Genomic DNA, 27,999 nt, shown 5'->3' on the forward strand with positions numbered 1-27,999 from the left:
CTTTCAGGGCGTGTTGAGGTTTGTCTGATGCTTTGTTCCACAGGTAAAGTGATGGTGTGTTTGGGTGCTGTCAGAAATCTGTGGATTAGTTTATGCGGAGGTAAAGGCAGTTCAGAAATAGGTTGACATACAAAGGTGGATGCTGATAAGAACATTTGACTGATTATTAAAGTTATCAACATAACCTTGTTTTTTTGTTTAAGCATGCATGTTTATGCTTATATTACTGTATGCTGCTTTTTTTTCAATCGTCAGCATGCGTGCTTCTTTTTCTTGGCAATTTTACAGTTTAAAATTTCATAATTATAACTATTGATGAAGCTGTTCGAAAAAAAATATTCTGCTTGTATTTTAAGTAATAGATAACAAATAAGTTTGTGAGAAGACCATAGTTGACTATCACACCCAGTCCTCATTTGAATAAACAATGTGTATTGTAAGACATGCAACTATGTAATGTCGCAATATAAATAGTACTATTCAGAATTATAATTCGAGTTATTAATATCTGATATACTGAAAGAACAAAACATTATCTCATATGGAGCCCACATAATGTGTAATAACGTGCAGAGAAAGTAAACACACATATATATATATATAAAATATATATATATATATATATATATGAATAATTTGGCTTTTCCGGAGTCCCTGAACGTCTCACTTGTGCAGCTGTTGTAGTGAAGTTTGGAAACTCCTGGGAATCTTCTGACCGTGAACGGGGCGTCATTACCACCGCAGTTTGGATGTGGAGCGTCTCTAAAGTGTCCTCAGATATCCGGGAGGTGAAAACACTGTGTTAACTGAGGTTAGTTTCGTTGTGACCAAATGCAACTTTAATCTAACCACGTATTTAAATGACTTGTGTTGTGTATTTTAGAGTTTAACCGTCAGAGGACTTGTTAAAGGCGTTTAATGTGAAAGCTGCACCGCAGCATCGGTGACTATGACTCCTGCACAGCTGAGACTAATCATGTTAAATGTTTTTATTTACTGTATTATTTACTGGCTATACGAAGAACGTGTGAGCACAGCCTATAAACACTTTTTCTACAGCTTATTGTACCTGAAACGTAAATGCAATAGCATATTGCACTTTATTTTTGTAGCGATTGTTTAATATCGATTATCGTTCCCAATAAATATATTTTATCTGCATAATATGATGAGGACATAAATATTATTAATTATAAGTATTGTGTTGCCTCATAAAGTGCAGTTTACAATTAATATTATTCGAGCCCAATAGCAAACATGGTGTGTAAAACAAAACAAAATTGAATTATGTTCAAATCTGAAGTTCATGTTTTATTTACAATACAACAAATAAGACATGTCTTTTAATCAGAGGTGGATTTGATGGTAAGCTGTCTCATCTTTGTTTCACCTCATCTTTATAGCATCCTCTCCTTTTGTTGAGTCTGTATAGATCTAGTCAGTGAGAAGACCTGTTGCTGGAGTTTGGGGAGATGATTGTTGTCTTATTTTTGTTTGACACAGTATTCAAGATAATCAGTAATTCTGGGTCTTCTTTGAGGTATTTTTCATCTCATCTTTCCATTTTCGCTCCTCCTTCCACTACACAGCCATACTTTTGCAGGGGATGCATTACGTGGCTTAGCATGGTCTTGCTGAAAGATACAATGTATACCCTGAAAATACGTCTTGTTTGATGCTCAACTTGGTCTAAAATATAATTTGATCCTTACAGATGTGCTAGTTGTTAATTTTGATGTACCTCTGCTCTGTACAATCATAGATGTGAGCTTTTGAACTAAGGGCTGCTAACAAGCATGGGGGTCATTTTCATGAACGGTCTAATAATAATAATTAATAATACATAGGTTTTATATAGCACTTCTAGATATGCATATTATTAACACAGTTGTGGTGAGAACATATAATTATGGCCCATTGTAACAATTTCAGGCTTTCACATGCGGATTCATCCTCAATCACGGCTGAAACCTTCTAACTAGTTACACTTTACTGTTTGCAAAACAAACTTCAATGTTTCTATTTATATTGATGTGAAAGGCATAATGAATTTCATGACATGGCAAGGGAAGTTTATTTGTATAGTACATTTCATGTACAAGACAATTCAATGTGCTTGACAGAAAAATATATTTTTTTAATGTAAAATAGTTTAAAAGCTGACTTTAACGACAGAGAGAAAGAAATAACTTTAAAAATAAATAAGCAATTTATATGCAAGAAATAAAGGTTGTAGTGCATTATGGGACATTACTGAAATGCAGCAGTAAATAAAAAGGTTTTCAACTTTGATTTAAAGCAACGGAGAGTTTCAGCAGCCCCTGATGCATTTTGGGAGTTGGTTCCACAGGTGAGGAGCATAAAAGCTGAACGCTGCGTCACCGTCTTTGGTTCTAACTTTGGGTGCAGAAAGTAGGTGTCACCCTGATGACCTGAGGGTTCTGGTTGGTTCATAATGGACCAGGAGCTCAGAGATGTGTTTTGGTCCTAGCCCATTCAGAGATTATTAAACCTACAGCAGGATTTTAAAATCTATTCTGGGACAGACAGGAAGCCAGTGTAAAGCTCTATGAACTGGAGTTATAAGGTCCACTCCCTTAAGTGAGGACTCGGGCCGCAGCGTTCTTGACTAACTGCAGCTGTTTGATGGATTTTTTTTGGGAGACCCGTGAGAACAGCGTTACAATAGTTCAGTCTACTGAAGATAAAAAAATAGAAATGTTTTTCTGAGTCCTGCTGAGATGTCAGTCCTGTTATCCTCTATGTTCTTTAGGTGATAATGACTTCACTATTAATGTGGCTGTTAAAGTTCAGGTCTGAGTCTAGAACCACTCTCAGATTTCTGGCTTGGCTATTTGTTTGTAGCTTTACTGCTTGAAGCTCAGTGTTGACCTTTAATCTTTCTTCCTTGGCTCCTTGGTTTTGTCTTCATTTAACTTCATTTAACTTAATTTAACTGAAGAAAATTCTGGCACATCAAATCTTTAATTTGATCAATGTATTTGATCAATGTTTGAATTGGATTATAGTCTCCTGGAGCGATGGTTATATAGATTTGTGTTTCATCTGCGTAGTTATGGTAACACATTTTTTATTTTTCCATAATTTGAAAAAGTGAGAGCATTTAGATGTTAAACAACAGAATTTGAACCTTTAGGAACCCTACGTTATTTTTTACTCAATTTTCTAGTAACCTAAAGACACAAAATAATCCCTGTCTTTTAGATAGGACTCCAACCAGGCAAGTGCTGTGTCAGAAAGTCCCACCCAGTTCTTCAACCGGTCTATCAAGATGTTATGGTCAACTGTGTCGAAACGCAGCACTGAGATCCAGTAAGACCTAGACTTTTTTTTTTTTTTTCTTCTTCAAAGGGGCTTAATGACAGCTTTTTTTTTAGGCACTGAGGAAGGATACCTGAGAATGGAAACGTATGTCTAGAAGCTCTGAGGCCATACTAATATGCAATATTCTTAAAAAACAAACAAAAAAAAACCAACCTGTTTGCACAGTATCAAAGCAGTAAGCGGTGGAATTCAGGTGCTGTATGATGTCATCCAGGTTCTTATGAAAAATTGGACAAAATTGTGTCATGGTTTCTCTCATAGGCCACAGAGGTGGCACATCCTGGATTCAAGATATTCAGGAGCGCTGATTGACTATCTGATTTTCTGAATTTTGTCAGTGAAGAAAGAGGCACGGTTAGATAGATGTTCAGGGTTCACTGACTCAGGGATTTGTTAGCCTATCAACAGTAGTAAACAAGGTATGAATTATTGTTGTTTTTGGCAATGATATCAGAGGAATATGATTGCCTTCCATTCCTCAGCTGTGTATTATGTACATATGCTCAATCTCTCTTTATAAATGTCATAATGAACCTGTAATTTAGTTTTCCACCACCTGCGTTCAGCTTTTCTCTTCATTTCTCTTTTTTCAGCTCTGACACGTGCAGCTTTTCTCCATGGACTTTTCCTTTTTACACAGTATATAATTTTTTACACATTTCTGGCCTTTACTCAGTTCATTCAGTTCTGTTTTGTGTGAAATCATTGCTTCTTCAGGTTGATTGATCTGTGTGGACATTTGATCAGGTTTCAGAGGGTCAATACTCACCAGATAAGAAAAGTAAAGATCCAGTCAGGTGGCCCTAATCACTTGAAACAGAATTAAATGCTCCACTTCAACCTGTTTTATTACTATCTTTAAAGAAATGCCTGCTGGATAACATATCATTACACTATCTGACATTAGCAGTAGTTGTGCTTCTTATGGGTTAAAATGTCAGAGAACTGTATGTACTGTAACACATTTAAATACAATACTACTAATACTGATAGTATCATTCTCCATCTGTGTCTTTCCTAACATGACGGATATGAAAATGTCTGTTATCAAAAAAAGGCAATAACAAACGGCATTGTCTCAGTAACATCCTCTTTAATAAAGCAGGAGAGAACTGCATGTACAGAAGCTTCTAAAATGCTCTAATGGTAGGAAAACCACACTTGGGTCAAATAAAATTAACCACTAAGCTGCTTTGAGACAAGCCAGCAGCAAATCATGACATCACAGACACGTTCCAAGTGCAATTGGGCAGCAGCAAAGTCTTCCAGAAATGTTTTATTTTGAGTGAGATGGTGAGGGAGATTATTGTTCCAGTCCATAAAGGAAATTGAGTCGCTTTTCACATCTGCAACACATTACAACCTCTCACAGCTAGTTTTGAAACCACTGGAAAAAGGCACTTGGAAAACACTAAACACTTGGTTTCAAAACATATTTTTCTGTGCATCATTTATTCCTGGATCAAACTGTGAACATAGAAACAGTTTACTATGACAACTCCTAAGGATGGTGTATATTTTATTAGTGTGTAGCAGTTGCATCTGGAGACATCTGGAGTATAATCCAGCCATTGTTGTTATTATTATTCTTGTTCATAATTTTAATTATTTTCCTGTTTTGGTTCTGTGTGTCACTCCTGCAGGAAAGATGGAGGCCTGTATGATGAAGCCAGAGGTCAAAAAGAAGCCAAAACCGGTGAGAATATCCACGGCTACCACATAAAACACTAAATGGAGCACAACACTGTTTGATACTCTCCAGTGTTCGTTTTTTACATACAACCCCCATATTCTGTGAAAAAGTTATTATTTAAACTTATACAAAGTTCAGTTACACAGCACCAGTCCATCTACTTGTGAAGGATCACATCAGACCAACTTCAGACTGCTGACTAACAAAATGAACTAATCTGACCAGACAGGATTTGGCTGCTTTTGAAAGGCTGATATCCCTCACTGCCTGCTGTATTCTGCATTCCTGGTCTCATATATTCACTCTAATCCTGATGAAAATGTAGGGCCAGTCCCAATACACCCCCTAGCCCTACTTTTCAGCCCTACCCCTAAATTCTACGCGTTCCCCGGGCCGTGAGGGTAGTGGTGTCCCAATTCCTCTTTGCATGTAGGGGTAGTGGGCATATCGAGGGGTAGGGTGTATGAATCTAGCCCTTGAGAGCGAGGGATTTCAGATGCTGACTCGCCGACCGAGAGCTAGAGAAAATTTCCCTGAATGCTTTACGTCATCATTTGCAGACTGAATCAAACAAAAAAACATGGCGGACATTTCTCATTTTTAGTGAATAAAATCAATATTTTGAGATAGTTTCTGCATAAAAATGCGTTTTGATTACATTTCTAGCGAGAAATATATATTTTACTTTCATAATATTCACTCAGTGAATGTACATAATCACTCGCTTGCTCGTTGTTGCGAAGTTTTTTCAGATCTCGCCAGAATAAAGGCCGATTTATGGTTCACCAACACACCAACGTTGATTTAGCGCAGAACCAGCTGCTGCTGCTCCCGAGCCGACGGCTCTTCTCATCTCTGAAAACATCGGAGCAAATTTCTTAACAGGCGTTATTTGGATAAACTGAGCCCAGGTTGGGGATCTTAACGGTTACTTTTACGCCTGGAAAAAATATTAAAACTTAATAAAGTGGCATATTAACAGCGCTACAGCGGAAATTAAAACAGCTTTTAGCTCTCGGCTTCCTGATATGGTGTGACGTATGTGCAAACGTAACTACGCAGTCGCTTACGTACCCGAACGTAAACCACGCATTGACGTAGCAAGTGGTCTCCCAATCCCTAGGGAAGATTACAAAGCCCTTCCCCTTTGAGGGTGAAGTGGTAGTGAGGGCTAGTGGTAGTGAGTAGGGTGAACATTGGGATTGGCCCTTAGAAACAGTCCAATAACCCCCTCCTTTTTTTTTTTTTGTACTTTTCTCCTTTTGCACTTGAAAGCTTCAAAAATGCTACTTTTAAAGACATTTTAAAGTGTTTAACTAAATAGTAGGAGCCTTCCCAGCTTGTACTGTTTGATGAGTGAGTGAGAATCAGCCATTATTTACCTTTCAGTGTTTTACTGAAACTGGGTGGATCACATCTGTAAAACTAAAGGTGTTGATGCAATCTCTTCTGTTCTTCTTTTTCAGCCCAAACCTCCCCCAAAGCCTGTAGAGGTAGTGTGATTTAAAAACCTTTCTTTAGCTGCTGATAAAGTTACTTGTGTTTGGTTGCTTTAAGTTTATGCTAAATAAAGTTTAAGTATGACTTAAGGATGTTTTAAGAACGTTTAAACTGTCTTTATAGGTAAAAATAAAGGAGTCAGAGAGACCTGAGAAGCCAACTCCTGTTATGTCCTATCAACACACAGATGCTGTAAGTCAAACATGAAAAACATTTTTTTTGGTTTCATATATATATTGTAAGCATTTATAGACCCCTCTAATAGATATATTCAACACATTTGTCATATTTTGGAATCAAAAAGGTTCCATTAATAACTAATCTTAATTGTTATTGCATAAAAGACGTGGATGTAGTCTTCAGATCTGAAAAATTAATCCAGTTCAAAAGTTAACCTGCTGCACCAACTAGTTTGTGACAGAAAAATTCTACCCTTAAAAAAATTGGAAAGGGCCAAGCAGACTGAGAAAACATGTAATGGGTGAGTATCTCCCATTATTAACATTATGTAACCTAAAAACCAGGTATTCATCACGGTACAGGACAGTACGGCCTTTTATCGTTATTATTGTTACTATGTATACAGAAAAAGAAAATTCCGACAGTTAGTGTGCAGGGTCTCAAAAGACAGTCTAAATACTAATGGTGTCCTTATAATATGAAAAAAACTAAATAAGCCAAAATTCAATACCATGTGACATCAGTTTTGCAATCTATACACAGCACAATGCACATTTCAAAAATGATGCTTTCATTTAGAGTTAGATATAAGATAGAGAAAGTTGTGGTTTGAGGTGAGGCTACTTTGTGTTTTAAAAATGACAAAAAAAAGTATGGCATTTTCTTTTCAACAAATAGAATAGTCAGTAGAGTTTTCTGAATGTAAAGTTGCCAGATCAATCCCAGAGGCATCTGGCATAAAACTTTGGCAAAATCAATATGTGGAGCACAGTTATCTGCTATGGCAACGCTTACAAAGGGAAAGGGCTGAAGCAGTAAAGATTTTCAAAAAGTAATTTTCTAATGTGTGGTTATTGCTTGTTTGCTTTTTTTGAGCTGTATATTGGGATGGACTCAGAAGCCAGATTTATCCATTGCCCATCACATCTATATTTATAAAAACCGAAAAGGCCAGACAGGCCAGCCTTAGCACTTCATAACAAGTTCTTAAAACACCGATTAGTGTGACATCATCACCATAGCAGTGTTATGGTGATGATGGATATAGCTTTTATACAGTCTTATTATCTTTATCCTCTCTAAACACATTTCATATTGTCTTATTTTACTTTACTGTACAAAATTAGCATTACAGTGATCTTGTTTTTCTTCCTGTATGCATCAGACAAATGGAAAAATGAAGCAACAAAACACATGTGTGAAACTGTCTGAAACCCCTCGTGTTCCACCCAGATCCACAGAAAAGGTAGGACAGACTCAGATTTCCATGTTTAAGGCAATATCATCTGCTTAATGGTGAAGATACGCCTATCTTTATTTTAAAAAACTGACACGACTCAGCAGCCTGTGGATTAGGTGTGACAGGTTCTCAGGGTTTCATGTTTCTCCTCTGCTCCATCTATCTTTTGGTATTCATCCCTCTTGTTTGTGCAGGAACTAAATAACAACCAGATACAGCCAGCATAGGAAAGCTCATACTCAAACTCACATTTGGATACACACAATAAAGTGTCACATGGCATCTTGCTGCTTTTCATAAATTTTCCTGAAAATGTCCTCTTCCTCATCAGAGCTCCAGAGAAACTGAGCAGCCAGAAGCTGCAGTGGATGAAGCCGAGTCCAATAAGGTATTGCACCTGCAACTATAAACAGCTATTTCTGACCTGATTCATAAACAGGAGATGTAATGTCTCTTCTGTCGTCACGTGTGCTTTGTCGTAGAATAATCAGTCAGTCCTGACTGGAACGTTTCAGCTGAGCAAAAAAGAAGAGAAATTACCAACGTTCACAGTAAGCATTGCACCTGCAACACATGAAATAGATATGTATTTTATGTTATGTATGTTACATATTGTGTCACATTATGACACATTTATGTAATTTGTATTGCATAAATGCAGCCTATTTTATTTTGTTTATTTTATTCCTTTAATGAATACAACCAGAACTGAATTTCTGGTGACAAACAGGTGTGTTTGGGTGTGTGCAATATACCGGTACATGTCTATTCAGCCATGCAGCGGATCTGTATCATTATTGAAAATCCATTTGTTTATGACGTTGTACATGTTGTTTCAAGTTATTAAAAGGAAAAACATGCATGCAAACAAAGATACTGGATGGGCAAAATTGGTTTTAGTCTGTTTTGAAAAAACAAAAGTAATTTTTACTTTAGGTCATTGTCCTCATTTTTGTTCCTCTCAGAGTTACGTGGCCCACACCTTTGACGAAGAGGAAAAGACTGACGACATCCCAGCCAAACAGGTTTCTGGAGACAATCGTGTGTGTGTTCGTGTGTGTGTTCGTGTGTGTTCGTGTGTGTGTGTGTGTGTGCGTGTGTGTGTGTGTGCGTGCGTTCATGTGTGTGTGTGCGCGTTCATGTGTGTTCCCCCAATCTGTGTCAGCTGGTTTGTGACATGTGACTGTGGTTAACAGGGCATTCTGAAAGGAGTAATGAAAGGGTTGCATTTAAAGTCCTCCCCAAAGGTATGAAGCAGCGTCAAGTGCTGTTTTTTTTCTTCTGGTGGCGGCTGTGAAGTTTCAGACTCATCCTTTTACTTCTCTAATGAAAAGGTGATGGTGGTCGGTCATAGATGGGAAGTACAACGTTTATAAAACCAAGTATTTACTTTTTTCCCCTTCTTTAAAAAAAAAAAGTGTTATTGCTTATTCCCATTTAAAAAAAAAAAAAAAAAAAATCATGATGACCTGAAGTGAAGGTTCATATCGGGTCAGGAGGTCATTGGTGTATTTTGTTGCTAAACCATTCAGAACTTTGTAGACCAGCATCAGAACTTTAAAGTCTATGCACTGAGGGAACTGGACTGATGTGGTCACTTTGTTTGTCTTAATGACAATTTAAGCAGTTCTGAGTTAGTTGTCTAACTGAATAATTTTTTTTTGGGTAAACCTGCAAAGATGCTGTTACAATAATTAAGCTACTGTATTAAGATGACTGCATGGACTAGTTTTTCCAGATCTTTTATTCTTTATATTCTTGAGGTTGATAGTAGGCTGACTTTGTTATTGCATTGTTAGAGATTTCTGGCCTGGTAGGTGGTTTTTAGGTCTATAGATTGAAAAAAATGTAGACGCTGACTATCACATGACGGTTACTGCTGATATGGATTAAACCCTTGCAGTAGTATTCCTTCTTGTTTGGTTTTATTGAACAAATCACTTCTTTGACTTTTTTAGTAGCAGTAGTAATGGTAGTACATTTAATGTAGTTATCTAACTCTTCTCAGGGTAGCAGTGATCCGAGTACAGATCCCGGTGCAGAGGAAACCAGAGCAGAAAAGGAACAATCTGCTGAAAAAAACAAACAAGAAAAGAATGCAGAAGCCAAACAGGTATTGTTTTTAATTGCATTGCAGCTCATTTAAATGACAAAGTTCTGTTTCTGCTTTTTCTAACAAACAGAATCATTATAATATAATTCATGCTATTGGCGTAGAATGGGGAAGGTTATTATTTTGAATGTCAGATAATTTTGAAAACATGTAAATGAGGAATTAATGAAAAAAATCACACTGGAAAAAAAAGCATATAAGCATCTGGTTTTGTGTTTTCTTCTCCCTCCTTCAGGACAAAGTGGGTCTGCTTACTGGAATGTTTTGGAAAACTCCCAAAGACAGATCACGTCCTCCTGCACCAATGGTAACTCGGCTTTATTTTAGTTTTTTTTGTATTCAAATTGGGTGTAAATCACAGAAGTAGATAGTGTTTGTCTTCTGTCTCATTGTTTTTGCTCTTATTTTTCTCCCTTAAATGTTTTGTTTTGAATGGAATCTCAAGGCCATCATTTGTGTCTTTTTTTCTTTTTGCCATTTAAAAATATATTTCATACCATTTGGGTCAACAATTAAAATTCTGCCACCTCAGTCACGTCTGAACTGCATATATGCTGAAATTAATTTGTTAAATCTGTTGCCAGTCAGTCCTTAAAATGTGTAAATGAAATCTAAATTACTTCACTTGATCCTTTTTTTTTTAATTATTTTCTTTTTTAACCCCCTCCCTGATTCTTCTGCTTTTGGTCTGTCTTTTTTTTGCAGGTCAGTAAAATAAACGGTGGTCCTGAAGATGCAGAAGAAGAGCAGAAAAAATCTGAACAAACCCATGTGAGCATTTTGTTTGTGACTTTAATAAGTGTATAACAGTATAACAGTATAACATTACAAAACACATACTAGCCAATATATTACATGGAGAAAACAATCAGAAAGGCGAGGTTCAGTTTAGTCCAAGAAAAGTTGTCAAAGTGTTTTTATTCTTTTTACTTTATCCTTAGTTTTTCTTCAAGAAATGCAAAAGAGAGAGATTTTATTTGATTATGATTAAGGAAAAAGTGAAATAAAATAAATGGAAAAGTGTTGGATTTTGTCTTTAGTGATTTCATGTCTTAAAATCATATCTTTACAGGCAAAAGGAAACGTCAACAAAAAGTCTGACACACCAGTGGATGAGCCATTGACACAGGTGAGCTGGTAAACTGCTACTTCATGTGCAACTCAATAAACAATCTTTGGTTATTTTGAGAAATGCACCTTTTTGCTTTTTGAGGAATTATTAATAAGATTAATGTTATTCTTATTTAGTTAAAGCTAGTTTAACATTGACTATAGGCTTCATTTTCCTCAGTTTATATATATTTTTCTATGAAATCTGTTTCTCTTGTGTAACTTTGATGTTTCAGGACAACCTGAGTGCTCACAGTGAGCTGTCTGCCAGCAACGACAGTCTGTCTGAGCACAAGGTGAGCAGCTTTACGTGTGTTGCTGCACTGACGGGAGACAAAGATAACATTATCCATTGTTACAGAGTACACACAGTTCTGTGGTAGATTTACCTGTAGATAGACACGTCATTGACCTGAGCTTGAATTACACAAGTGTTTCATAACTGAGCATTTGTGTTTCAGGAAAGCAGAGGAATATTCAGTGGTATGTTCAGGAGGTCGCCAAAGCCAGCAGATTCTGCTCAAATTGATCAGGTACTATCCTATTTCTCTATCTATCCATCCTTTCCTAACCTTCCTATTCTGGGTTGGGTCGCATGGGCAGTAGCATGAACATGGAAGCCCAGACTTCCCACTTCCCAGCCACTTCGTCCAGCTCATCTGGGGAGATCCTGATGCATTTCCAGGCCAGTGGGAGGTGCTGGAAAACCTCACCCAGGAGGCCCCAGGAGCCTCCAGGAGGCATCCTAAGCAGATGCCTGAGCCACCTCATCAGGCTCTTCTCAGTGTAGCTACTCTGACCCCCTCCAGGATGGCCGAGCTTCTCACACACCATGTAGAGTTAACGTATTTGGGCCGCTTGTATCCGCAATCTTGTTCTTGTGTAACACATCCACACATAAAATGGAATCCGATCATGAAGTTTTTCATTGAAATTGAGATCACTTTCCATTTTATATGAAGATGTATTTCTTAACCACTTGGGGTTAAAAAGGAACAAACTCATGCATTATTTTAACTTTTGACCTTTAAACATTTTTTTGTGTCTCTACACCAACAGTTTCCACAAGCCAATCTGTCTGGCAGTAATGACAGTCTGTCTGAGACTAATTCAAAGGTGAGTTTCTGATCGTTGAGTAGGTCTTGGTGCATCATTATCATTTTTTTATCAGTCACTGATAGCTAACATTATAATTTATCTCATAATAGCAGGAAAAGGGTTTTTTCAGTGGGATCCTCCGCAAATCACCAAAGATTAATGAAGAGGGGTCACATAAGCAGGTAATGTGAAGTTGACATTGACATAAATTAATTATTATATCTGCTATTGCCTAAGTATGTTTGGAAGGAATTCTTATCAAGAAGAAAAGTGGTGGAAAGTTAAGCATACAAATATTTTGAAGAGTGAACTAAAGGATTGGAGTGTAGAAGGAGTCCAAGTGATGGAAGTCACCAGATGAGCAGAAACATTCACAGATTTGGTTTCCAGAAAAAAAAGAAATTCCCTGTTTTGAAAATAATAATTTTACAATAAAGTAAAAGCCTGCCTGGTCAAAATTACAACATGAGCCTGATGAACGTTCAAGGCAATGCAAATAACTTTGATACGTTGTACGGCTGCATTAATATGCTTTAATAGGGGCCTTAGTCATTACAGTAAGACAGTATTGTACAGTAAAACAGACACCCCTGTGGGGTGCATGTATTTTCTGTTTGTAACAGTGGAGTGGAAAATGAATGTATGAATGTAATCAGCATATGAATTCCAGAAAATGAGAAGATGCTGAATACCATATTAATTTTCTTTGTGCAGAATTAACTTCCTAAACCACTATTGAGTATAAATATTCTTATCATTGCTGTTAAATCTCTTACTGTTTCTACATTCCTCAAACACTGTGTGTGAGGACAAAGTTTACTTTCTAGGCCGCAAAAATTCTCAGACCTATTGAGGGTAAAGCAGAAAAGTCCCTCCGATGTATTTTTTTAATTTACTTTTTTTTAGCTCAAACTTAAAGCGACACTACGTAACTTTTCCACCTTAATGAAATATTTCCAGAGTCATTGTGATGGTACATCAACTTACAACAGGTTTAATGAACCTCTGTCATGGTCTGAGGGGGTCTGTATCGCCTTCACTGGCACTATGTAACTTTGAGGAGCATGGTAGGAACCCTGCCACACTACTGGTAAAGCACTACCGCTTTTGTCCAAAGGAGACGCCAAACTCAACAAAAGCTGAAAGTTACGTTGTGCTGCTTTAAGTGTTTTTTAGCTGATGCTTTAACAGTACGATAGGTATGTAAACATAAAGAGTAAAACATATAGTTTAAGATCATATTTTACCAGTGGAGAGTCTGAACGTGCATGTCAGTCATTGACAGTTCTGTTGAGTCTCCACAGTTGGAGAACTCCAACAGATCCATGTCATTCACCTGCTCCGTTACATTCTTGTCTGAGTTTTCTTCAGCTGGATGCTCTTTAACCGAGATCTTGCAGGTTCTAACTTGTCACTGCTTCTCTTTGATCCCAACAGATTTTTGAAATGCCAAAGAAGGGTTGTGATTATTATATAACAGAAGGAATATTTCATATTTAGACTGTATTTACATAACATGTTTCCAGTCTTGTTGACAACTCAAAGCACTCTCAAGTTACATCCTAAACAACAACAGCTCTAATAATAACAAGCTTTGCTTTATTCAATTTCACAAATAAAACATGCTGACAAAGTTTATACACAACATTTGTCTTGTGTCCTTTGAAATGGCATTAAGATGTTCCCTGTTTGAAACTCTTTTAGATGATTTTTTTCAGTACTTTCAATACTTTTTCTTTGTCTGTTTTGTTCTTTTTCCCTGGTGTTTTTGGTTGATTGAATATGAATTCTTATTTTTGACTGCTTGTGTTTCAGGATAAAGAATCTGTGCAGACTGAGGCTTCTGTCAGTGATGAAAATCAGTCAGAGAACAGCAAGACAAAAGTAAGCTTTGTGTTTGTCTCTGCAGCCAAAGTTTCCTGAGAGATTAAACTCCGTCAAGTTTGATGGTTTGTATGAATTACTAAGTACTTTTTCATTTGTGTATCAGGAAAAAGGGAATATTTTCAATGACATTTTTAAGAAATCTCCAAATCCATCTGAAGGCCCCCAGCTGGAAGAGGTAAGACGTTTACAAATTTGAATTCCATCCCTTTTTGATTATTTGTGGGTACACGTATAGTCAGGTTCCACTCAATGCATCTGTGTTCTCGCTTCAAAAAGAAAAGAAGAGAAAATTATAATTTACTACTTATCAGGCTTCTTTTTTGGAATAAAAGTTAGTGGACTGAAAATTAGTGTCAGTGTGAGAAATGTGGTCACGCACCAGAATAATCCATAATAATAAACATGCCACAACATGCATTTTTCAGATTTTTCTGTGTCCCTCTCCTTTTGTTGTGTTAACTTTATTTCTGCTAGTATTTGTGTCAGTGTTTATGTTCACACAGGTTGAGTAACATTTTTCTCATGTTTAGAGTGCAGAGCCGCTGCGTGGAGATCTTTCTGCCAGCGCTGACAACCTGTTGGAGAAAAAGGTGAGTTTTTCTTGATAGTTCCTCCCAGCACACCCTCTAAATGAGTCATCGTGACAAACATGGAAACAAGTCTGAATTTAAGTAGGGATTAACCTGTAGGTGGGTCTTGTTCCCTGGGAAAAGAGAAGTTGAATTGTGTTCTTGTCTTCTCTCTCCAGGAGAAAGGTGGTTTGTTTGGACTCCTCAGAAAGACCCCGAAAACAACCTCAGAGGTACAGTTTTAACGTAGAAACCCAGAACACAAACAACCTGGATCAGAAAACGAAATTATGAAATAGGGGAAAAATGTAAATACTGATAGATTATTGGTATTTAAAAACCTAGGCTTTTCCCATTTGTTAAACTGAACATTTCTGCAACTGCCAGATTATTTTTGGTCCGTTACTTCCTCCTTTGTTACTTACACATTTTTTAAAAGCAGACTGACTGGTTCTTGATAGCAGGAGAAGGATCAGGTGTGATTGATAAAATCCAACAACCACGTTCCATTTAGATTAACAAATCTCCTGGTCCTAGTGGTGTTTATGCTGGTTCACCAGCAGGGAAATGTTATGAAACCCTGTTCATTTAATTATAGACCTTATCCTGTTGCCCGTCTTAATTCAGCCTTTTACAAAGGTTTGGCCCATGAAAAGTCTGCAGTTTCAAGTCAAGCCTGAACTTGCTCACCTATTTCAGATCTGCTGCAGGGTATCTACCCGTTGAACAGCTATACTACCCTCACTGGTGTGGTTTCCAAAACATTTCAGGACTTTGCAAAAAAAAAAGAGCTATTCAACAAAAAAATGGCTCCACAGAAGTAAAAGATACTTTATTTTTGTTTCAGGAGAATCTGTTGACGCGCACAGAGATGTCAGAAAGCAGGGACAGTCTGTCTGAGACCTCCAGTTCAAAGGTCAGTTTGGTATAATTTTACATGTGGATATCTTTTTTTTTTTATTTCATTACAAAGTTAAAGGCACTCTATGTAGCAGTATATCTTCTGACCTAATGGGCTTAACATATTGCTCCTATGTGGTATTGCCATTTGGGTAAACTTTATTTCAGACTCTTTAGTCCATATCAAATAATGAAATAAAAAAAATAATGAAATAAAAAAAAAAGAGGCAGTTTTAACATCTGTACACATATAAAAGTAAAATGCTGTAAAATATTCCTTTGGTTACTTGGCTCTAAAGTCTCCTGCTTGGCTGCAGCAGACAGCCAATCAGCAAAATAGTCTACTAAAAAACTGTTGTACTCTCGCTGTTCAACATCACAGACAGTGAAATCCTGGCCTACATAGTGGAGAATTGAGCCGCTAAACAGACAGAACACAGGACTACAAAGGGAACAAAAGTTTTGCTCTCATTCTACAGATTATCTTGAACAATAATATGCATTGTAACTGCACAATTGTACAATCTAAAATGATCAGTGTTACTCAGCTGTAACCGGTCACGTCTTTTCTTAGGAGAAAAGGTTACAAAGCAATGAGCTGTCAGGCAGCAGTGAAGGTCTGGCTGAGAACAACAAGAAGGTGAGTGGTTTCATCCTGATTTGTGGTCCATCTGAGCTGCTTGTTGGGAGAAAGTGAATGTTTTTCTGTAACATTCTGACATGTCTTGAAGGCTGTTTTGTGGGGATGGCTCAGCCCTCAGGAAAAAATGCATAATGTTGGACTTCAAAAGTAGCAAGAAATTGCAAGAAATAATGCATTGATTCTTGGGTGCTTTAAGGTTTAAATTATTCATAAAACTGGCATTACAGTCTGTAACCTACAAGCTGCTACAAGTAAGTAGTTACTAAGATAGGAAGAATGATAGTATCCTACAAAAGCACACAAATAGAGCAAGACAGTGTGAATGAAGACTGATCAGAGCTAGAGATTATTTAATCTGACTGAATGTGTTTGGAACACTATTTTACCAAAATTCAGATCTTTCTGATTTTTTTTTATTCATCTAAAAAAGGTTTTATTGACTCGATATTGTATATGTGTTTCAGGAAAAAGGAGGATTATTTAATGGGATATTCAAAAAGCCTCCAAAACCTGCTGAAGCTGCTCAAACCGAGGAGGTAACTTTAAGTTAAAAGTAGTGAATGGAGTTATCCATGAGGAAGAAGAAGTGCAGTGGTGCTGGTTGTTGTTGAAATCTTATAAAAAGACATTTTTTTTTTAAATTTGCATAAAGTCATAGTTTTAATGTTCCTCAATCTTTTGTTGCAGGACGTGTTTTCTGACACCAAATCCCCTGGCGGTAATGAAAATGTACGAGAGGGAAAATCTTTGTAGTAATATTGCCAAAAACTGACCCCAGCTCATTATGAAGCTTTTGTTTTATATTTCATCAGGAGAAAGGTGGAGGTTTGTTTGGTGTTAAGCTCAGAAAAACTCCAAAAGGATCAGGAGAAAAGACTGAAACACAGGTAAACGATAGTTCCTACATTTGCAGAAAGTTTCTAAACTCCTCCGCAATTCCACCCATTTCACCCTTTGATACCACTTTGATTTTCAGGATAGAGAAGCTCAGAGCGAGCCGTCAGCCAGCAGTGAAGATCTGTCTGAGAACATCCCCACCAAGGTCAGTATGATGTAAAAACCTGTTGTTCATGTATTTTCAGCAGCAGCACTTACTGACAGCGTTGTCTTATTCGTAGGAGAAAAACATTTTCAGCAACATGTTTAAAAAGCAACAGAAACCAGCAGAGGGCACCACAGCAGAGATGGTATTTTTGCTACATCACATGGTCATAACACGTCCTTATGGAGGGAGTTCAGTGTTGTTTTACAGTCTCGTGTTTTTGAATACAGGAGTCAGAGGAAAATACTGAAAAAGAGTTACTTGGCAGCAGTGAGAATCTGGTGGACACGACTGGTCCAAAGGTACGTTAGTTTAAAAACTACTTCTCAGTTTGTGTTTGTCTCAGCTGTTGCTGCTTTCCTAACATGAACTGAAACCCAAACAGAATGACTAAGACAAGAATCTGAAGCTAAAGTTTTTCCATTAATTTCATTAATGTATTTAATTCTGCCTTATTTATGTATGTATTTATGTAGGAGAAAAAGGGAGGTCTGGCTGCACTATTCAAAAGATCACCGAGCATTGAAAACCTGTTGGAAGAGGTTAGTGGCAGTCCTCTGTGTGCAGCTTTGAACTGCGATCCTTAAATTATTTTTTGATAGTCTGTTCTTCTGGGTTTACTTCTGTCATCTGCAGTGTGTGTTTGGGGTTTCACACTTTCAAATTGACCTTGTTAACTATTTTTTGTCTGTTACTGTGAATATTTTGTAATATAATAGTTTTTTTTCTGTACTTTTTTTTTCTTTACACATTATACATTAATCTTATGTCCTTATGTCTTTTCTTTTCTTTTCTTATGTCCTTATGACTTTTCTTTGAAACTCATTTGAGACATGTTTTGTGAAGACCAGATGATATAAATTTATTGAACTGGGAGGGAACAGCATTCCTTCAATTTTTATGTAATTTTAAGACAAAAATATTTTCAGTGGCATGTTTGTTACTGATGTCGGCTATTGATGTGTAATTGTTTAATTATTTCAGGGGAACTCTGGAGGACTTGCAAGCATCTTTAAAAAGTCGCCTAAACCAGCTCCACGCACCACCACCAGTCAGGTGACCAAATACACTAAGATTCCTTTCCTTATTTCAGTGCATTCAGAGTTTTAAGCTTCATGCTTCAAGATATTTAGTTTTTTTTATGAAATGCAACACAAAATCTGAAATTAACAGTAAAGCATCAACTTGTCACTGTTGTTGTGAATGCTTAATTGCTATATATCCTATCTGAAACTGATCTGTTGTCTTCATTTCCTCCTTTCCATCTCTGACTCCCTCTATCGTACATCTGACTGTAAAAAAAATACTTATATTACACACGTTAACCTTCCTGAATCAGGCAATATACATTGTAATGTTTGCCCACACAGTAAAGCTTATAAAACAAGTTTTTTCATTCAGATATTAAATTAGACAATTTTCTGGCTTACAAATAGCTTCACATCAGTCATCCACCTAAAATGTTTCTCCTGTCGACATGATGATGTCACAGATGGGAGCTGTTGTCCCGGTAAATAATCTGACACATGATTTGAAATTTCTCAACCACTTGAATCCTGATAAATGATGTTTGATAATTCCTTCCTTATTCCTGGAATGATAAAGCCACGAGCTTCATCTATAAATCTTGTGTATTTTGTTCCCGTTATATTTGTGCACAAACGAGAAAATCATATTATCATGAGGCTCAGTTGAGTTGGAAAATGAAATAAAATTATTCGTAGAGAGAACATCCCATGTTGAAGTTTAAAAGAAAGTAATACAGTTCCAGTCAAAACTCATACTGCTCTCCGTTCATCAGGACTTCATCTTTTGAAGATTCACAAAATCAATCTCTGTATAATGTTTAATCTGCACTAAAATAACACCTCCAACATGCATTTTTCAAAAAGAAAAAACTCCTAAAAACAGAGAGTATACACCTCATCCAGTGGAGGCAATTTACTGACTCCTGTTTATTTTATTTTTTTTCCCAGCATCCCCTCAGTGACTCAAACCAACTGTCGGATAGCTCGGACAGCCTCACAGAAGCTGGAAAGGTGAGACCTCTTTAAAGGAAATGGACTATGAACTTGAATAATTGCTATACTTGAAACGCATTATTGAGAGATGAGAGAAGAAGAAGAGATGGCTGGAAAGGAAAGAAAAGCACTGAACCCTGTTAACAACTGATCAAACTCAGATAGTGTTGTAGATGGATTTGTTTACCAGCTGTAGCTCAGTATCGCCTGCAAAGGAAGTAAAGGCTCTGTACCCAGCGGAGACTACCGAAGAAACAACAGGTGGTGAAATCCCTGATTTCAGGAACATAGTTTGTTGTAATTTAGCCTATACAAATAAACTTGGATGCTTCAAAAAAGTTTTCATATGCTGCAGTCAAAATATGCAAACGTACACCCAGCTCATAATCCTTAAACATTGACAACTGAACAAAAAACAGACGAGCACTGCCACCAACTGATAATAAGACACTCATCCGGGATCCCAGTAGAAGCAAGTCCAGGATCGACACTTTTTCAATCCCTTCCTCAGAGCTTCGGGCTCGCTGAGCCGGGTTGTAGAGGCGTTGATGTTGACCTGAGAAGCAGAGTGAGCTGGTCTACGCTGCATATTTAAATAGAGCCATAATAGGTCAATCAGGAGAATCAAATAAAACTTCTTCTTTTAAGATTCTCAGTGAGAAACCTTTACAAATATTCAAACATTTGTTTGATTGTTATGGTGTGCAGCCTTTTTATGTGATTTATAATTTGAATTATTCATTTTTGGAGGAGGATGTCTCAGCACAGGATGAATTGTCAGGGAGCAACGATAATCTTTCTGAAACCTCAAGTCACACAAAGGTGAGTCTTGCTCTTAGTAGAACAACGTAATACTTTGATCATAATCACCTATTTCTTAATAATACAATTTTTTTTTTTTCTTAACAGGAGAAGAAAGTTGGTTTCTCTGCGATGTTCAAGCGGACGCCAAAAACTTTGGAGCCGCAGGTAATGAGAAGCATCTTAAATACCCAATGATTTTAAATGTGATGCACTAAACTGAATTAAATCATACTTTATAAAACATTAAGTGAGACTAGATTGTTTCAGCATATAGTTATGATTTAAAAGAAATTAATTAAAAGTAAATAATCCTACATGACTTCTAATTCAGAACATTTGTGATTTGGTGTCTTGGGGAGAAACAGGAGGGAGGAGCTTTTTGTTGATACTGTATATCAAAATATGTGACATCAACCCAACATTTTTTAATCTACCTTTAACTTAGTCAATATTACTTCAGAATTACAAATATTGTAAAAGTTTTCATGTACTTTAATGACTCAAGCTCTTTTTCCCCAAATACTGTACAGTATATTAGCCTATAATAATTAATCCCCCATGATGCTTCTATCTGTAGTCTCACTTGGTACTGAACCGAGTTTGTTTGCTGCATATTTCTATTTCCCTACTTTTATTTTTTTTCCACTGCTTTTGATCTGCATTTGTGTTTATCTCCTTATTATCACTGTTCTGTTGGTGTCAAAACAGATCTAAAAGTGGTTCAGAATCTGAAATATTTCCTTTAAGTACACTCATTCACATGAGTTATTGAGGAAAATAAATTGAAATTGATCCTTCCTTAGGCATATTTCATATCACTCCAAATGGGTGGTGTTGTGTGGACGTGACCTAATCACTGTTTATTTCTGAGTTTTTCTTCAAGTTTTACTGCAACACTGTAGCAAACTCTGGTGTGTTGATCATCTGCAGGACGGTGAAGGTGAGGACAGTGAGGTGCCAGAGGGAGGCAGACTGAGACGCAGAAGAACCATTAAGAAGAAAAGACGAGTAAGTTGTTCACTTTCCTGTGATAAGAATCCACTTTAATTACATGAATTTCTCCGTCCAATGTCCCCAAGTGGACTTGAGACTTAACGCCTCACACTTTGAAATTTGAAGTTCAACTTCCTGTCACACTTTATAACTAATTGCTCTTTGATTTCCATCAGGTTGTGTCCTTCAGAGTCAAGAAAACTCTTCCCAGAATTCCCAAACTCAATTCATCCTCACAGGTATATAAAAAGAAAAAAAGCAAAGAGCTTCAAGTAAATTATGTAATCTATTTCAGTTAATGGCAGTAAGACTTAAGATGAATATTTATTTTTTCTTTCTCCACAGAGTTCAGTAGAGATGCCCATCATAGAGGAGACTCTTGAGCTGCAAGACATGACTGCAGGCCAGGTAAGGAGGAAGACGTATATTGTACAAAACCTGAACCATGTAATCTTGACCACATTCATATTCTCTTCTCTCTTATTTTTTTTTATTTAATGGAAACGGGCAATAATATGTACACTGACAACACACAAAGGACCAATAGAAAAGATCACATTCTTTAGTCTATTTTGATATATAACTATTTTTGCGTTATATGTTATTGTGTCCCTCTTAAAGAAATCTCAGATGTTGTTCTGTTTTTTTTTTCTTGTACATGAAGTAGTTTTTTGGAGTAATCTTTTATTAAAATTGATTCCATTTGCTCCAAAACAGCAACTTCTTCTTTTCATATTTTCTAGAAAAGGAGATTTTAAATCATGTTTTTTCTGGGATTTTTATTCAAGATTCAAGAAAATACATACATTATTTGACATTATAGTTTAAACAATTTTATTCCTCTATTGTTATATCCTGTTTTGTAAACAATACAAACGATTAGACACTGCTGTTAACAGAGAGGCACATTATTGCAAAGACCAAAGAAAACCAGAAACATATATTAAGTTTCAGTTGTTTCATCTTTTGATGTCCAGGACCAGGAGAGTGAGGTGGAGGTCCAGCCTGTGGAGATGGCAGCTTACCCAACCGAAGAAAACCCCGTTCAAACGGAGCAGGCGAGTTTGTGCGCCTCACTGCACATTGTTTGTTTCTACGGGTGATAAGTTGTATCCTCATTAACAAGAGTTTTTGTTTTCAGGAGAAAGATGAGCTGATGGAGTGGTGGAACACAGTGAAAGGTGGGTGCGAACTTTTGGTTTCGTTTTTAAGTCTTTTAACAATGTTTTATGCATCCTCTACATCCACTGGCATTATTTATGCTGCTCGTTGACAGGTTGGAAAGAGTGGAATGAAAACTCGAATTTCCAGGAGGAGGATGAGCAAATGTAAGTATTTATTTATATATATATATGTATATTCTTTTTTTTCATGTTACCAAAGAAAACCTTTGCTCATGCCTTTGATTCTCAGGTACATCTAGCGGGGTAAAGTCATTGTTTTATTAGCATTTTTTTGGATCATTTTCAACATGAGAGTTTAGATTTTACTACAAGATAAACGTTTTAAGTGTTAGATGTCCCAATGTAACATTTATTAGATGTTCCCAGCTGTTACAGCTCTTATGTGTCTCTGAAGGGCGATGGAGCAGGCAGCCGATCGAGTCTACATGGCAGCCCGGCTTTTTGTGCATCTTTTCAACCAGCGGGGGGCGTCCTTGCAGCACCATATCCTGGAGCTTTTGGCGGTGGCCGACGCCGCGGATGAATTCCACAAGAAGACGGTGTCGGCCGCCGTGGGAGGAGGCGTAGCCAGCGTTGCAGGCAGCGTTGCTACCATCACCGGACTCATTCTGGCACCTTTCACTTTTGGAGCCTCCATCATCGTCACGGCGGTGGGGATCGGTGTGGCGACGGCTGGCAGCATCACGTCAGCGACGGCTAACATCACAGACACGGTCCACTCCAACATGGGTCGCAAGAAGGTGGAGAAGATGATCCAGGGCTACCAGGAAGAGATCAAAGACATCAGAGAGTGTTTGGAGTTTGTGCAGGTGAGTAAAGCTTTGATTCTTGAACAGACAAATGTGGCTGATTGTCATACGTTTCTCAGTCAGAGGCCTCATATACACTGAAATCAAAAAAAGAAATGGAGCACATTTTATGAATCTTTCAGCTGATTCAGATATTTTGTTAAATGTTATTCAATAAATAGTCATTCCAGGTTGGCACCAGTTAGAATAGAATAGACTTTATTGTCATTGTGCTCAGGTTACAATGAGATTGGTTGGGATGTTCCCACCAAGGTGCAAAGGAAGCAAAAATAAGAAGAATAAATAAATATGAAAAGCACTGTATAAAAACATAAAAGCAAGCAAGTTAGGTTGGTTTCCGCAGATTTACTCTATTCATTGTAATTACTTGCCATTTTGTGAGTTCTATCTTCCCTGACAATCTGTTATTTGGTTTCTCTGCTTGTAGGAAGGTATGGACACCCTGCAGGAGTGGGATTTCGAAAAATTTTCTGAAAGTGCTGCTAAAAAAGCTATGAACCACAACATCAAACACGTGATGAAGGAAGGAGGCCGCGCTGGTAAAGCCCTCATGATCAACACGGACAAGCTCATCAGCACCGTGCAGGTTTTGGGCGTCGCAGGTGGCGCCGCCAAAGCAGCCCAGGCTATCAGTGTCACCACAGGCGTCATGTCTGCCCTCTTTTTGGCTCTGGATGTTTTCTTCCTCGCCAAAGACTCCCATGAGCTTCGCAAGGGTGCCAAAACCAAGTTTGCTACCAAAATTAGAGACGTGTGTAAAGACCTTCAAGCTGGCCTCCTGGAACTAAACAAGGTGAAGACGCAGCTGCAGAAGACCATGGATGGTATCGAAGTGGAGGAGTACGAGGAAATAGAGGAGGTGGAGGTGGAGGTTGAAGATGACTTTGAATCTGACCCAAAGAAGCTGGCTGAGTTGGAGCAGGAGCTGGACCTCATGGAGGAGAAACTGGACAAGAAAGATGAGCTAGGGCAGAAGAAGAGTAAAGAGCCAGAAAGAGAAAATGTAAAACTTAGAACTGAGAAAAAAGAGGAGCTAGAGGAAAAGAAGGACAAGGAGGAGGAGACTGAAAATAATTCAAAGAAAGAGAAAAATAAGGTAAAGAATGAAGGAGACAGGAAGTCTGAGTCCAAATTAGCGAAGACTCCTAACAAGGAAAAGGATCAGGTAAATGAAACCACGGGCAAATGTGACAAAGAGGTTCTGAAAGAAGAGTCTCAGAAAGGAAGCAAGAAGGATAAAGAAACAGAGAACCAAATAACAGCTGAAAAAGAAAAGAAACTTCAGGGCAAGCAAAAGAAGGCTAAAGATGATAGTGCTACAAAGAAAACAGACGGAAAGGACAAAGAGAGAAATAATAGTGAAAAAGAACAAAAAGAAGCTGAGAACAAAGTAGGTGATTTAAAACGAGATGATGTGAGTTCAAAGATGGAAAAAAGGAGTGAGGGAAGAAGGAGCATCAGGGACAGTGAAGAAGCAATGAAGCCAGAGAGGAAAAAAGAGAAAGAGGTGGACAGCAGGAGTACAAGGCGGCACAGTAGCAAGAGTGGCCGAGATGGAGACGAGGGTGGTAGACACGAAATGAGAGAGAGAGGCAAGGAGAGAGAAAGCCATCACAAAGATGGAGAGAACCACAGGTTGGAGAGTTGGAGTAGAAAAGGAGAAGAGAGGGGAGTAAAAGACTGCAGAGCAGAGACGGCAAAGAGTAAAGAAGAGAAAAGGGAAAACAAGGAGACGGATCATGTACATGCAGGAAGGAGGAAAGAGCCACACAGAGATCATGAACTGGAGACGGGGAGTAGTCAGAAGGAATCGAACAGGAGTCACTACAGGAGTGGACATGATGAGCACGGAGAGAGGGAGGCCGAGAAACGAGGGAGCAGAGTGGAGAGCGCCAGGAGAAAGTTTGAGAGACCAGGAGGTGAGGAGGTAGAGGAAGAGGGGAGGGGGAAGAATAGAGAAGGTGGAGAGGGTAAGAGGAGAGGAAGTGACAGAGACGGAGAGCAGGAACACAGCCGGCGAGGATCTCGACTTCAAGGATCTCTACGAGGAGGACTGAATATTTAACTTCAGCATAAACGGCTTCCATGATCCACGAGTGTCCTCCTGATCGTTTCAAATGGTCAAATATCCCCCTGAACTGATGTTACAAGAAAAGCAGCTCCTTCTGCAGAAAACTGTGTTGCAGAAATGAGTTAATCCACAAAATCAGGAGAGAAGTGAAGCTAAAAGGATATAAACTTCACCTGACGAGTGCAGATAACACGAGAATCCTATCAGCTCTCTGCTGAAACTAAACCTAGTCACTGACGTTTGTTGATTTTGAGTTGTTTATTTTATTACTAGTCATAAGTGAAAGCTTTATGACAATCATTCGTTCAAATGTCTTCACAACTTTTGGACGAATTAACAAGTAATTCCTGACCTGCAGAGGGCGGTCTCTGTCTGTCGCAGTGCGATCAGGTCTGACGTGAACATGATTTTATGATCCCAGAGGGATATAACTTTAGACACATACAGATCATAGTTGCCTTGAATATAAAGTAGCTAATAGAACAGGTTACTGAGGAAACTGTTGCATCAATTATAAATAAACTGAATGCTTGAATTCTCTTAAAAAAATAACAACTGTGACGCTCAAGAAAATTGAAACTCTGTTAATTTAACTCGTGCACATTACAGAACAGGCTGTGGTAAATGGATGCGCGGATAAAATAACACTTAAATGTAGGTCACCAGCCATGTTCCCAACACCTGACGCAAAAGATGTTTCTTCTGAAGTTGTGTATATGCTAGGGGAATGGATCGTTTTTGTAGTATTTTGTAGATCAAGCTAAAGGAAAAAAAGGTCACTTTTGATAACCTCAAGAGTTTAAAGGAGACTGGGTTTTCAGTTCTGTAAGAGACAAATGTGCAGGAATCTTTTTTTTTCCTCAGGGGTTAATTGACCCTGTCCCGCAGGGCACAGTGCCCTGCATGGTTTGGTGTTTCCCTGCTCAGACACATCTGGAAAACACTGCTTTAGAGATTCTACTATACATTTAAATAATTATCTTTGAATTTACATTAATATTTGGATAGATTAAGGCGCGTGTACACACACCCTGATTTCATGTACATGTGCTGTTCACCCATTTCCACAAATGTAATAATGAAAATGCCAGTTTCATTGGTGCCAATTTTTCAAATGTCTTGACCGCGAAGGTCAGACCGTCTTGTTTATCTCTTCTCTCTTCTACCACAAGACACCACTAGGGGGTTTTCTCCCTTTTTATAAAATCAGCGATCATTCACTAATGTTCTGACACAAAGCATTTAAAATCATGTTATACATTTGCAGTAAAATATAGTATACGTTCCTACCTTTACATATGTCTTACAAATCTTTTAACATGTTTTTCTTAAACATAATACTTCCATCTCTCACTCCCAATTTACTGTTTAAGTTCATCTGTGTTTCGGTGTAAAACTTTTAGGACTGTTTGACTCCATACGGCATCTGTTCTAGTTTTGTATACTTGTTTTTTTTTTTTAATTTAATAAAAAGGCCAGTTTGACCGTGAAATGTTGATTGTATTGTATTCTCATTGCACTTTAACCGGGCATCTCCTCTGTTCTGCTGTTCCCGTTCTCTCAGGTTTAACGTGGCCCATTTTTATGTGTCTGATGTCAAAGTTCACTATGTATTTTTGTACGTGTAAACATCTTTTTATGGTATTTCTGGATATAATAAACACAAAGGCTTTAATGTACAGATATATATCTTTGCAGTGATTATGACTTGTGATGCATACACGTGGAAGGGTCTGCACTGTTTTTTGGTTTATGCTTAACATAGTCATTTTTATGGTGGGATGATAGTAAGTACTGCATACTAGACCAGTATGCAGTACATAGTGTATAATACACTGTAAGGGCAGTATTTAGTATATGGTTTTGAAAATGGCAACTCACTCAGGATCAATGTCTTTGGAGTATCTTTCTGCAAATACAATACACCCATTTCTCTGTTTTATATTTTTATTTTGTGGAAAATGTTTTAATTTTATATTTGTATGTATTATATTCTAAATAGCATGTCAACTACATGACATTGACTCAAAATCGGGAGTGGTTGTAGTTACAGAGGTGGGCTTGGCGCTTGGGTCTGGAGGACCCTGGTTCAAGCCCTGAAAATGGCAACCAAAAATGTACCACTTTGGGCCCCTGAGCAAGGCCCTTTAACCCTAATATCTCCCGGGGAAGCTAGAATAAAGGCAGCCCACTGCTACTAGTCTAGCTAGTGATGAGTTAAAAAGAGGACAAATGTCAGTGTGTTTCCAAGTATAATGATTAAAAATTTGCAGTATTTTATACTCATTTAAGGAGTTCCTCTACTTCATAGTAATTCATAGTAATATTTTTATTGAAAACATTTTATTTTCATTCATTTTTGTATGGCTTATACACCATGCAACCCAATGACTCCAGAGTGAATTACAGATGCTTCAAAATACATCTTTTTTTTTTAAATGAGACTCTATTCTTACCAAAACTCAAAACCTCCTCTAGCACTACAATTCAGCTTAGATTTTTTTTTAATCACTGGGTCACATAATATGGAAGTCAAGGACAAATAAAAATACAATAAACAACTAAACTCCATTAAAATATCCACGTGCAAAAGAACAAACCTTTAAATGCACTAACCAACGACACATCTTATTTGTCTCTTGTAGTACTTCGAGTCGGCTTGAGATTGAAATAACCGAGGGTTAGGGATGATATTAAAATATTCTTCCCATTCCCCTTCAAAGATACACTCCAAACATTAATCTGTGATCATTGCACATGTTTGTAACTCTTCCCGGGCCAGTGCTACCACTTTTTA

At 37.6% G+C, this 27,999-nt stretch overlaps 1 protein-coding gene across 3 annotated transcripts; it reads left to right on the forward strand.

Moving 5' to 3' along the window:
* Positions 1 to 27,972, forward strand: LOC133452544 (uncharacterized). Of its 3 annotated transcripts, XM_061731928.1 has the most exons (43): positions 1 to 18; positions 690 to 811; positions 4,989 to 5,041; positions 6,505 to 6,531; positions 6,662 to 6,730; positions 7,884 to 7,964; positions 8,290 to 8,346; positions 8,441 to 8,509; positions 8,924 to 8,983; positions 9,155 to 9,205; positions 9,967 to 10,071; positions 10,307 to 10,378; positions 10,777 to 10,842; positions 11,144 to 11,200; positions 11,418 to 11,477; positions 11,643 to 11,714; positions 12,241 to 12,297; positions 12,390 to 12,461; positions 14,095 to 14,163; positions 14,270 to 14,341; positions 14,697 to 14,756; positions 14,915 to 14,968; positions 15,583 to 15,651; positions 16,210 to 16,275; positions 16,743 to 16,814; positions 16,966 to 17,007; positions 17,091 to 17,165; positions 17,255 to 17,320; positions 17,397 to 17,465; positions 17,551 to 17,622; positions 17,797 to 17,862; positions 18,305 to 18,376; positions 19,297 to 19,359; positions 20,092 to 20,163; positions 20,251 to 20,310; positions 21,076 to 21,153; positions 21,315 to 21,377; positions 21,484 to 21,546; positions 22,116 to 22,196; positions 22,280 to 22,319; positions 22,415 to 22,466; positions 22,717 to 23,131; positions 23,559 to 27,972. In XM_061731928.1, exons 3-43 carry the CDS (start codon positions 4,994 to 4,996, stop codon positions 25,194 to 25,196), a joined length of 4,572 nt encoding a protein of 1,523 aa, XP_061587912.1. In that variant the 5' UTR covers positions 1 to 18; positions 690 to 811; positions 4,989 to 4,993; the 3' UTR covers positions 25,197 to 27,972. The 3 variants fall into 3 exon arrangements, with proteins under 3 accessions (XP_061587912.1, XP_061587913.1, XP_061587914.1); XM_061731929.1 differs by lacking the exon at positions 9,155 to 9,205; XM_061731930.1 differs by lacking the exon at positions 6,662 to 6,730.
* The last annotated feature ends 27 nt before the right edge of the window (positions 27,973 to 27,999 follow it).

The sequence above is a fragment of the Cololabis saira genome, chromosome 10, assembly GCF_033807715.1.
Source record: "Cololabis saira isolate AMF1-May2022 chromosome 10, fColSai1.1, whole genome shotgun sequence".
Classification (NCBI taxonomy): domain Eukaryota; kingdom Metazoa; phylum Chordata; class Actinopteri; order Beloniformes; family Belonidae; genus Cololabis; species Cololabis saira.

Excerpts from the sequence above, each read along its gene's own strand:
- LOC133452544 (XM_061731928.1), top strand. The coding sequence starts at position 4,994 with ATGGAGGCCTGTATGATGAAGCCAGAGGTCAAAAAGAAGCCAAAACCG. Across the intron at positions 8,510-8,923 it reads AGAAATTACCAACGTTCACA|AGTTACGTGGCCCACACCTT; the intron begins GTAAGCATTGCA and ends TGTTCCTCTCAG. Across the intron at positions 10,379-10,776 it reads CACGTCCTCCTGCACCAATG|GTCAGTAAAATAAACGGTGG; the intron begins GTAACTCGGCTT and ends TTTTTTTTGCAG.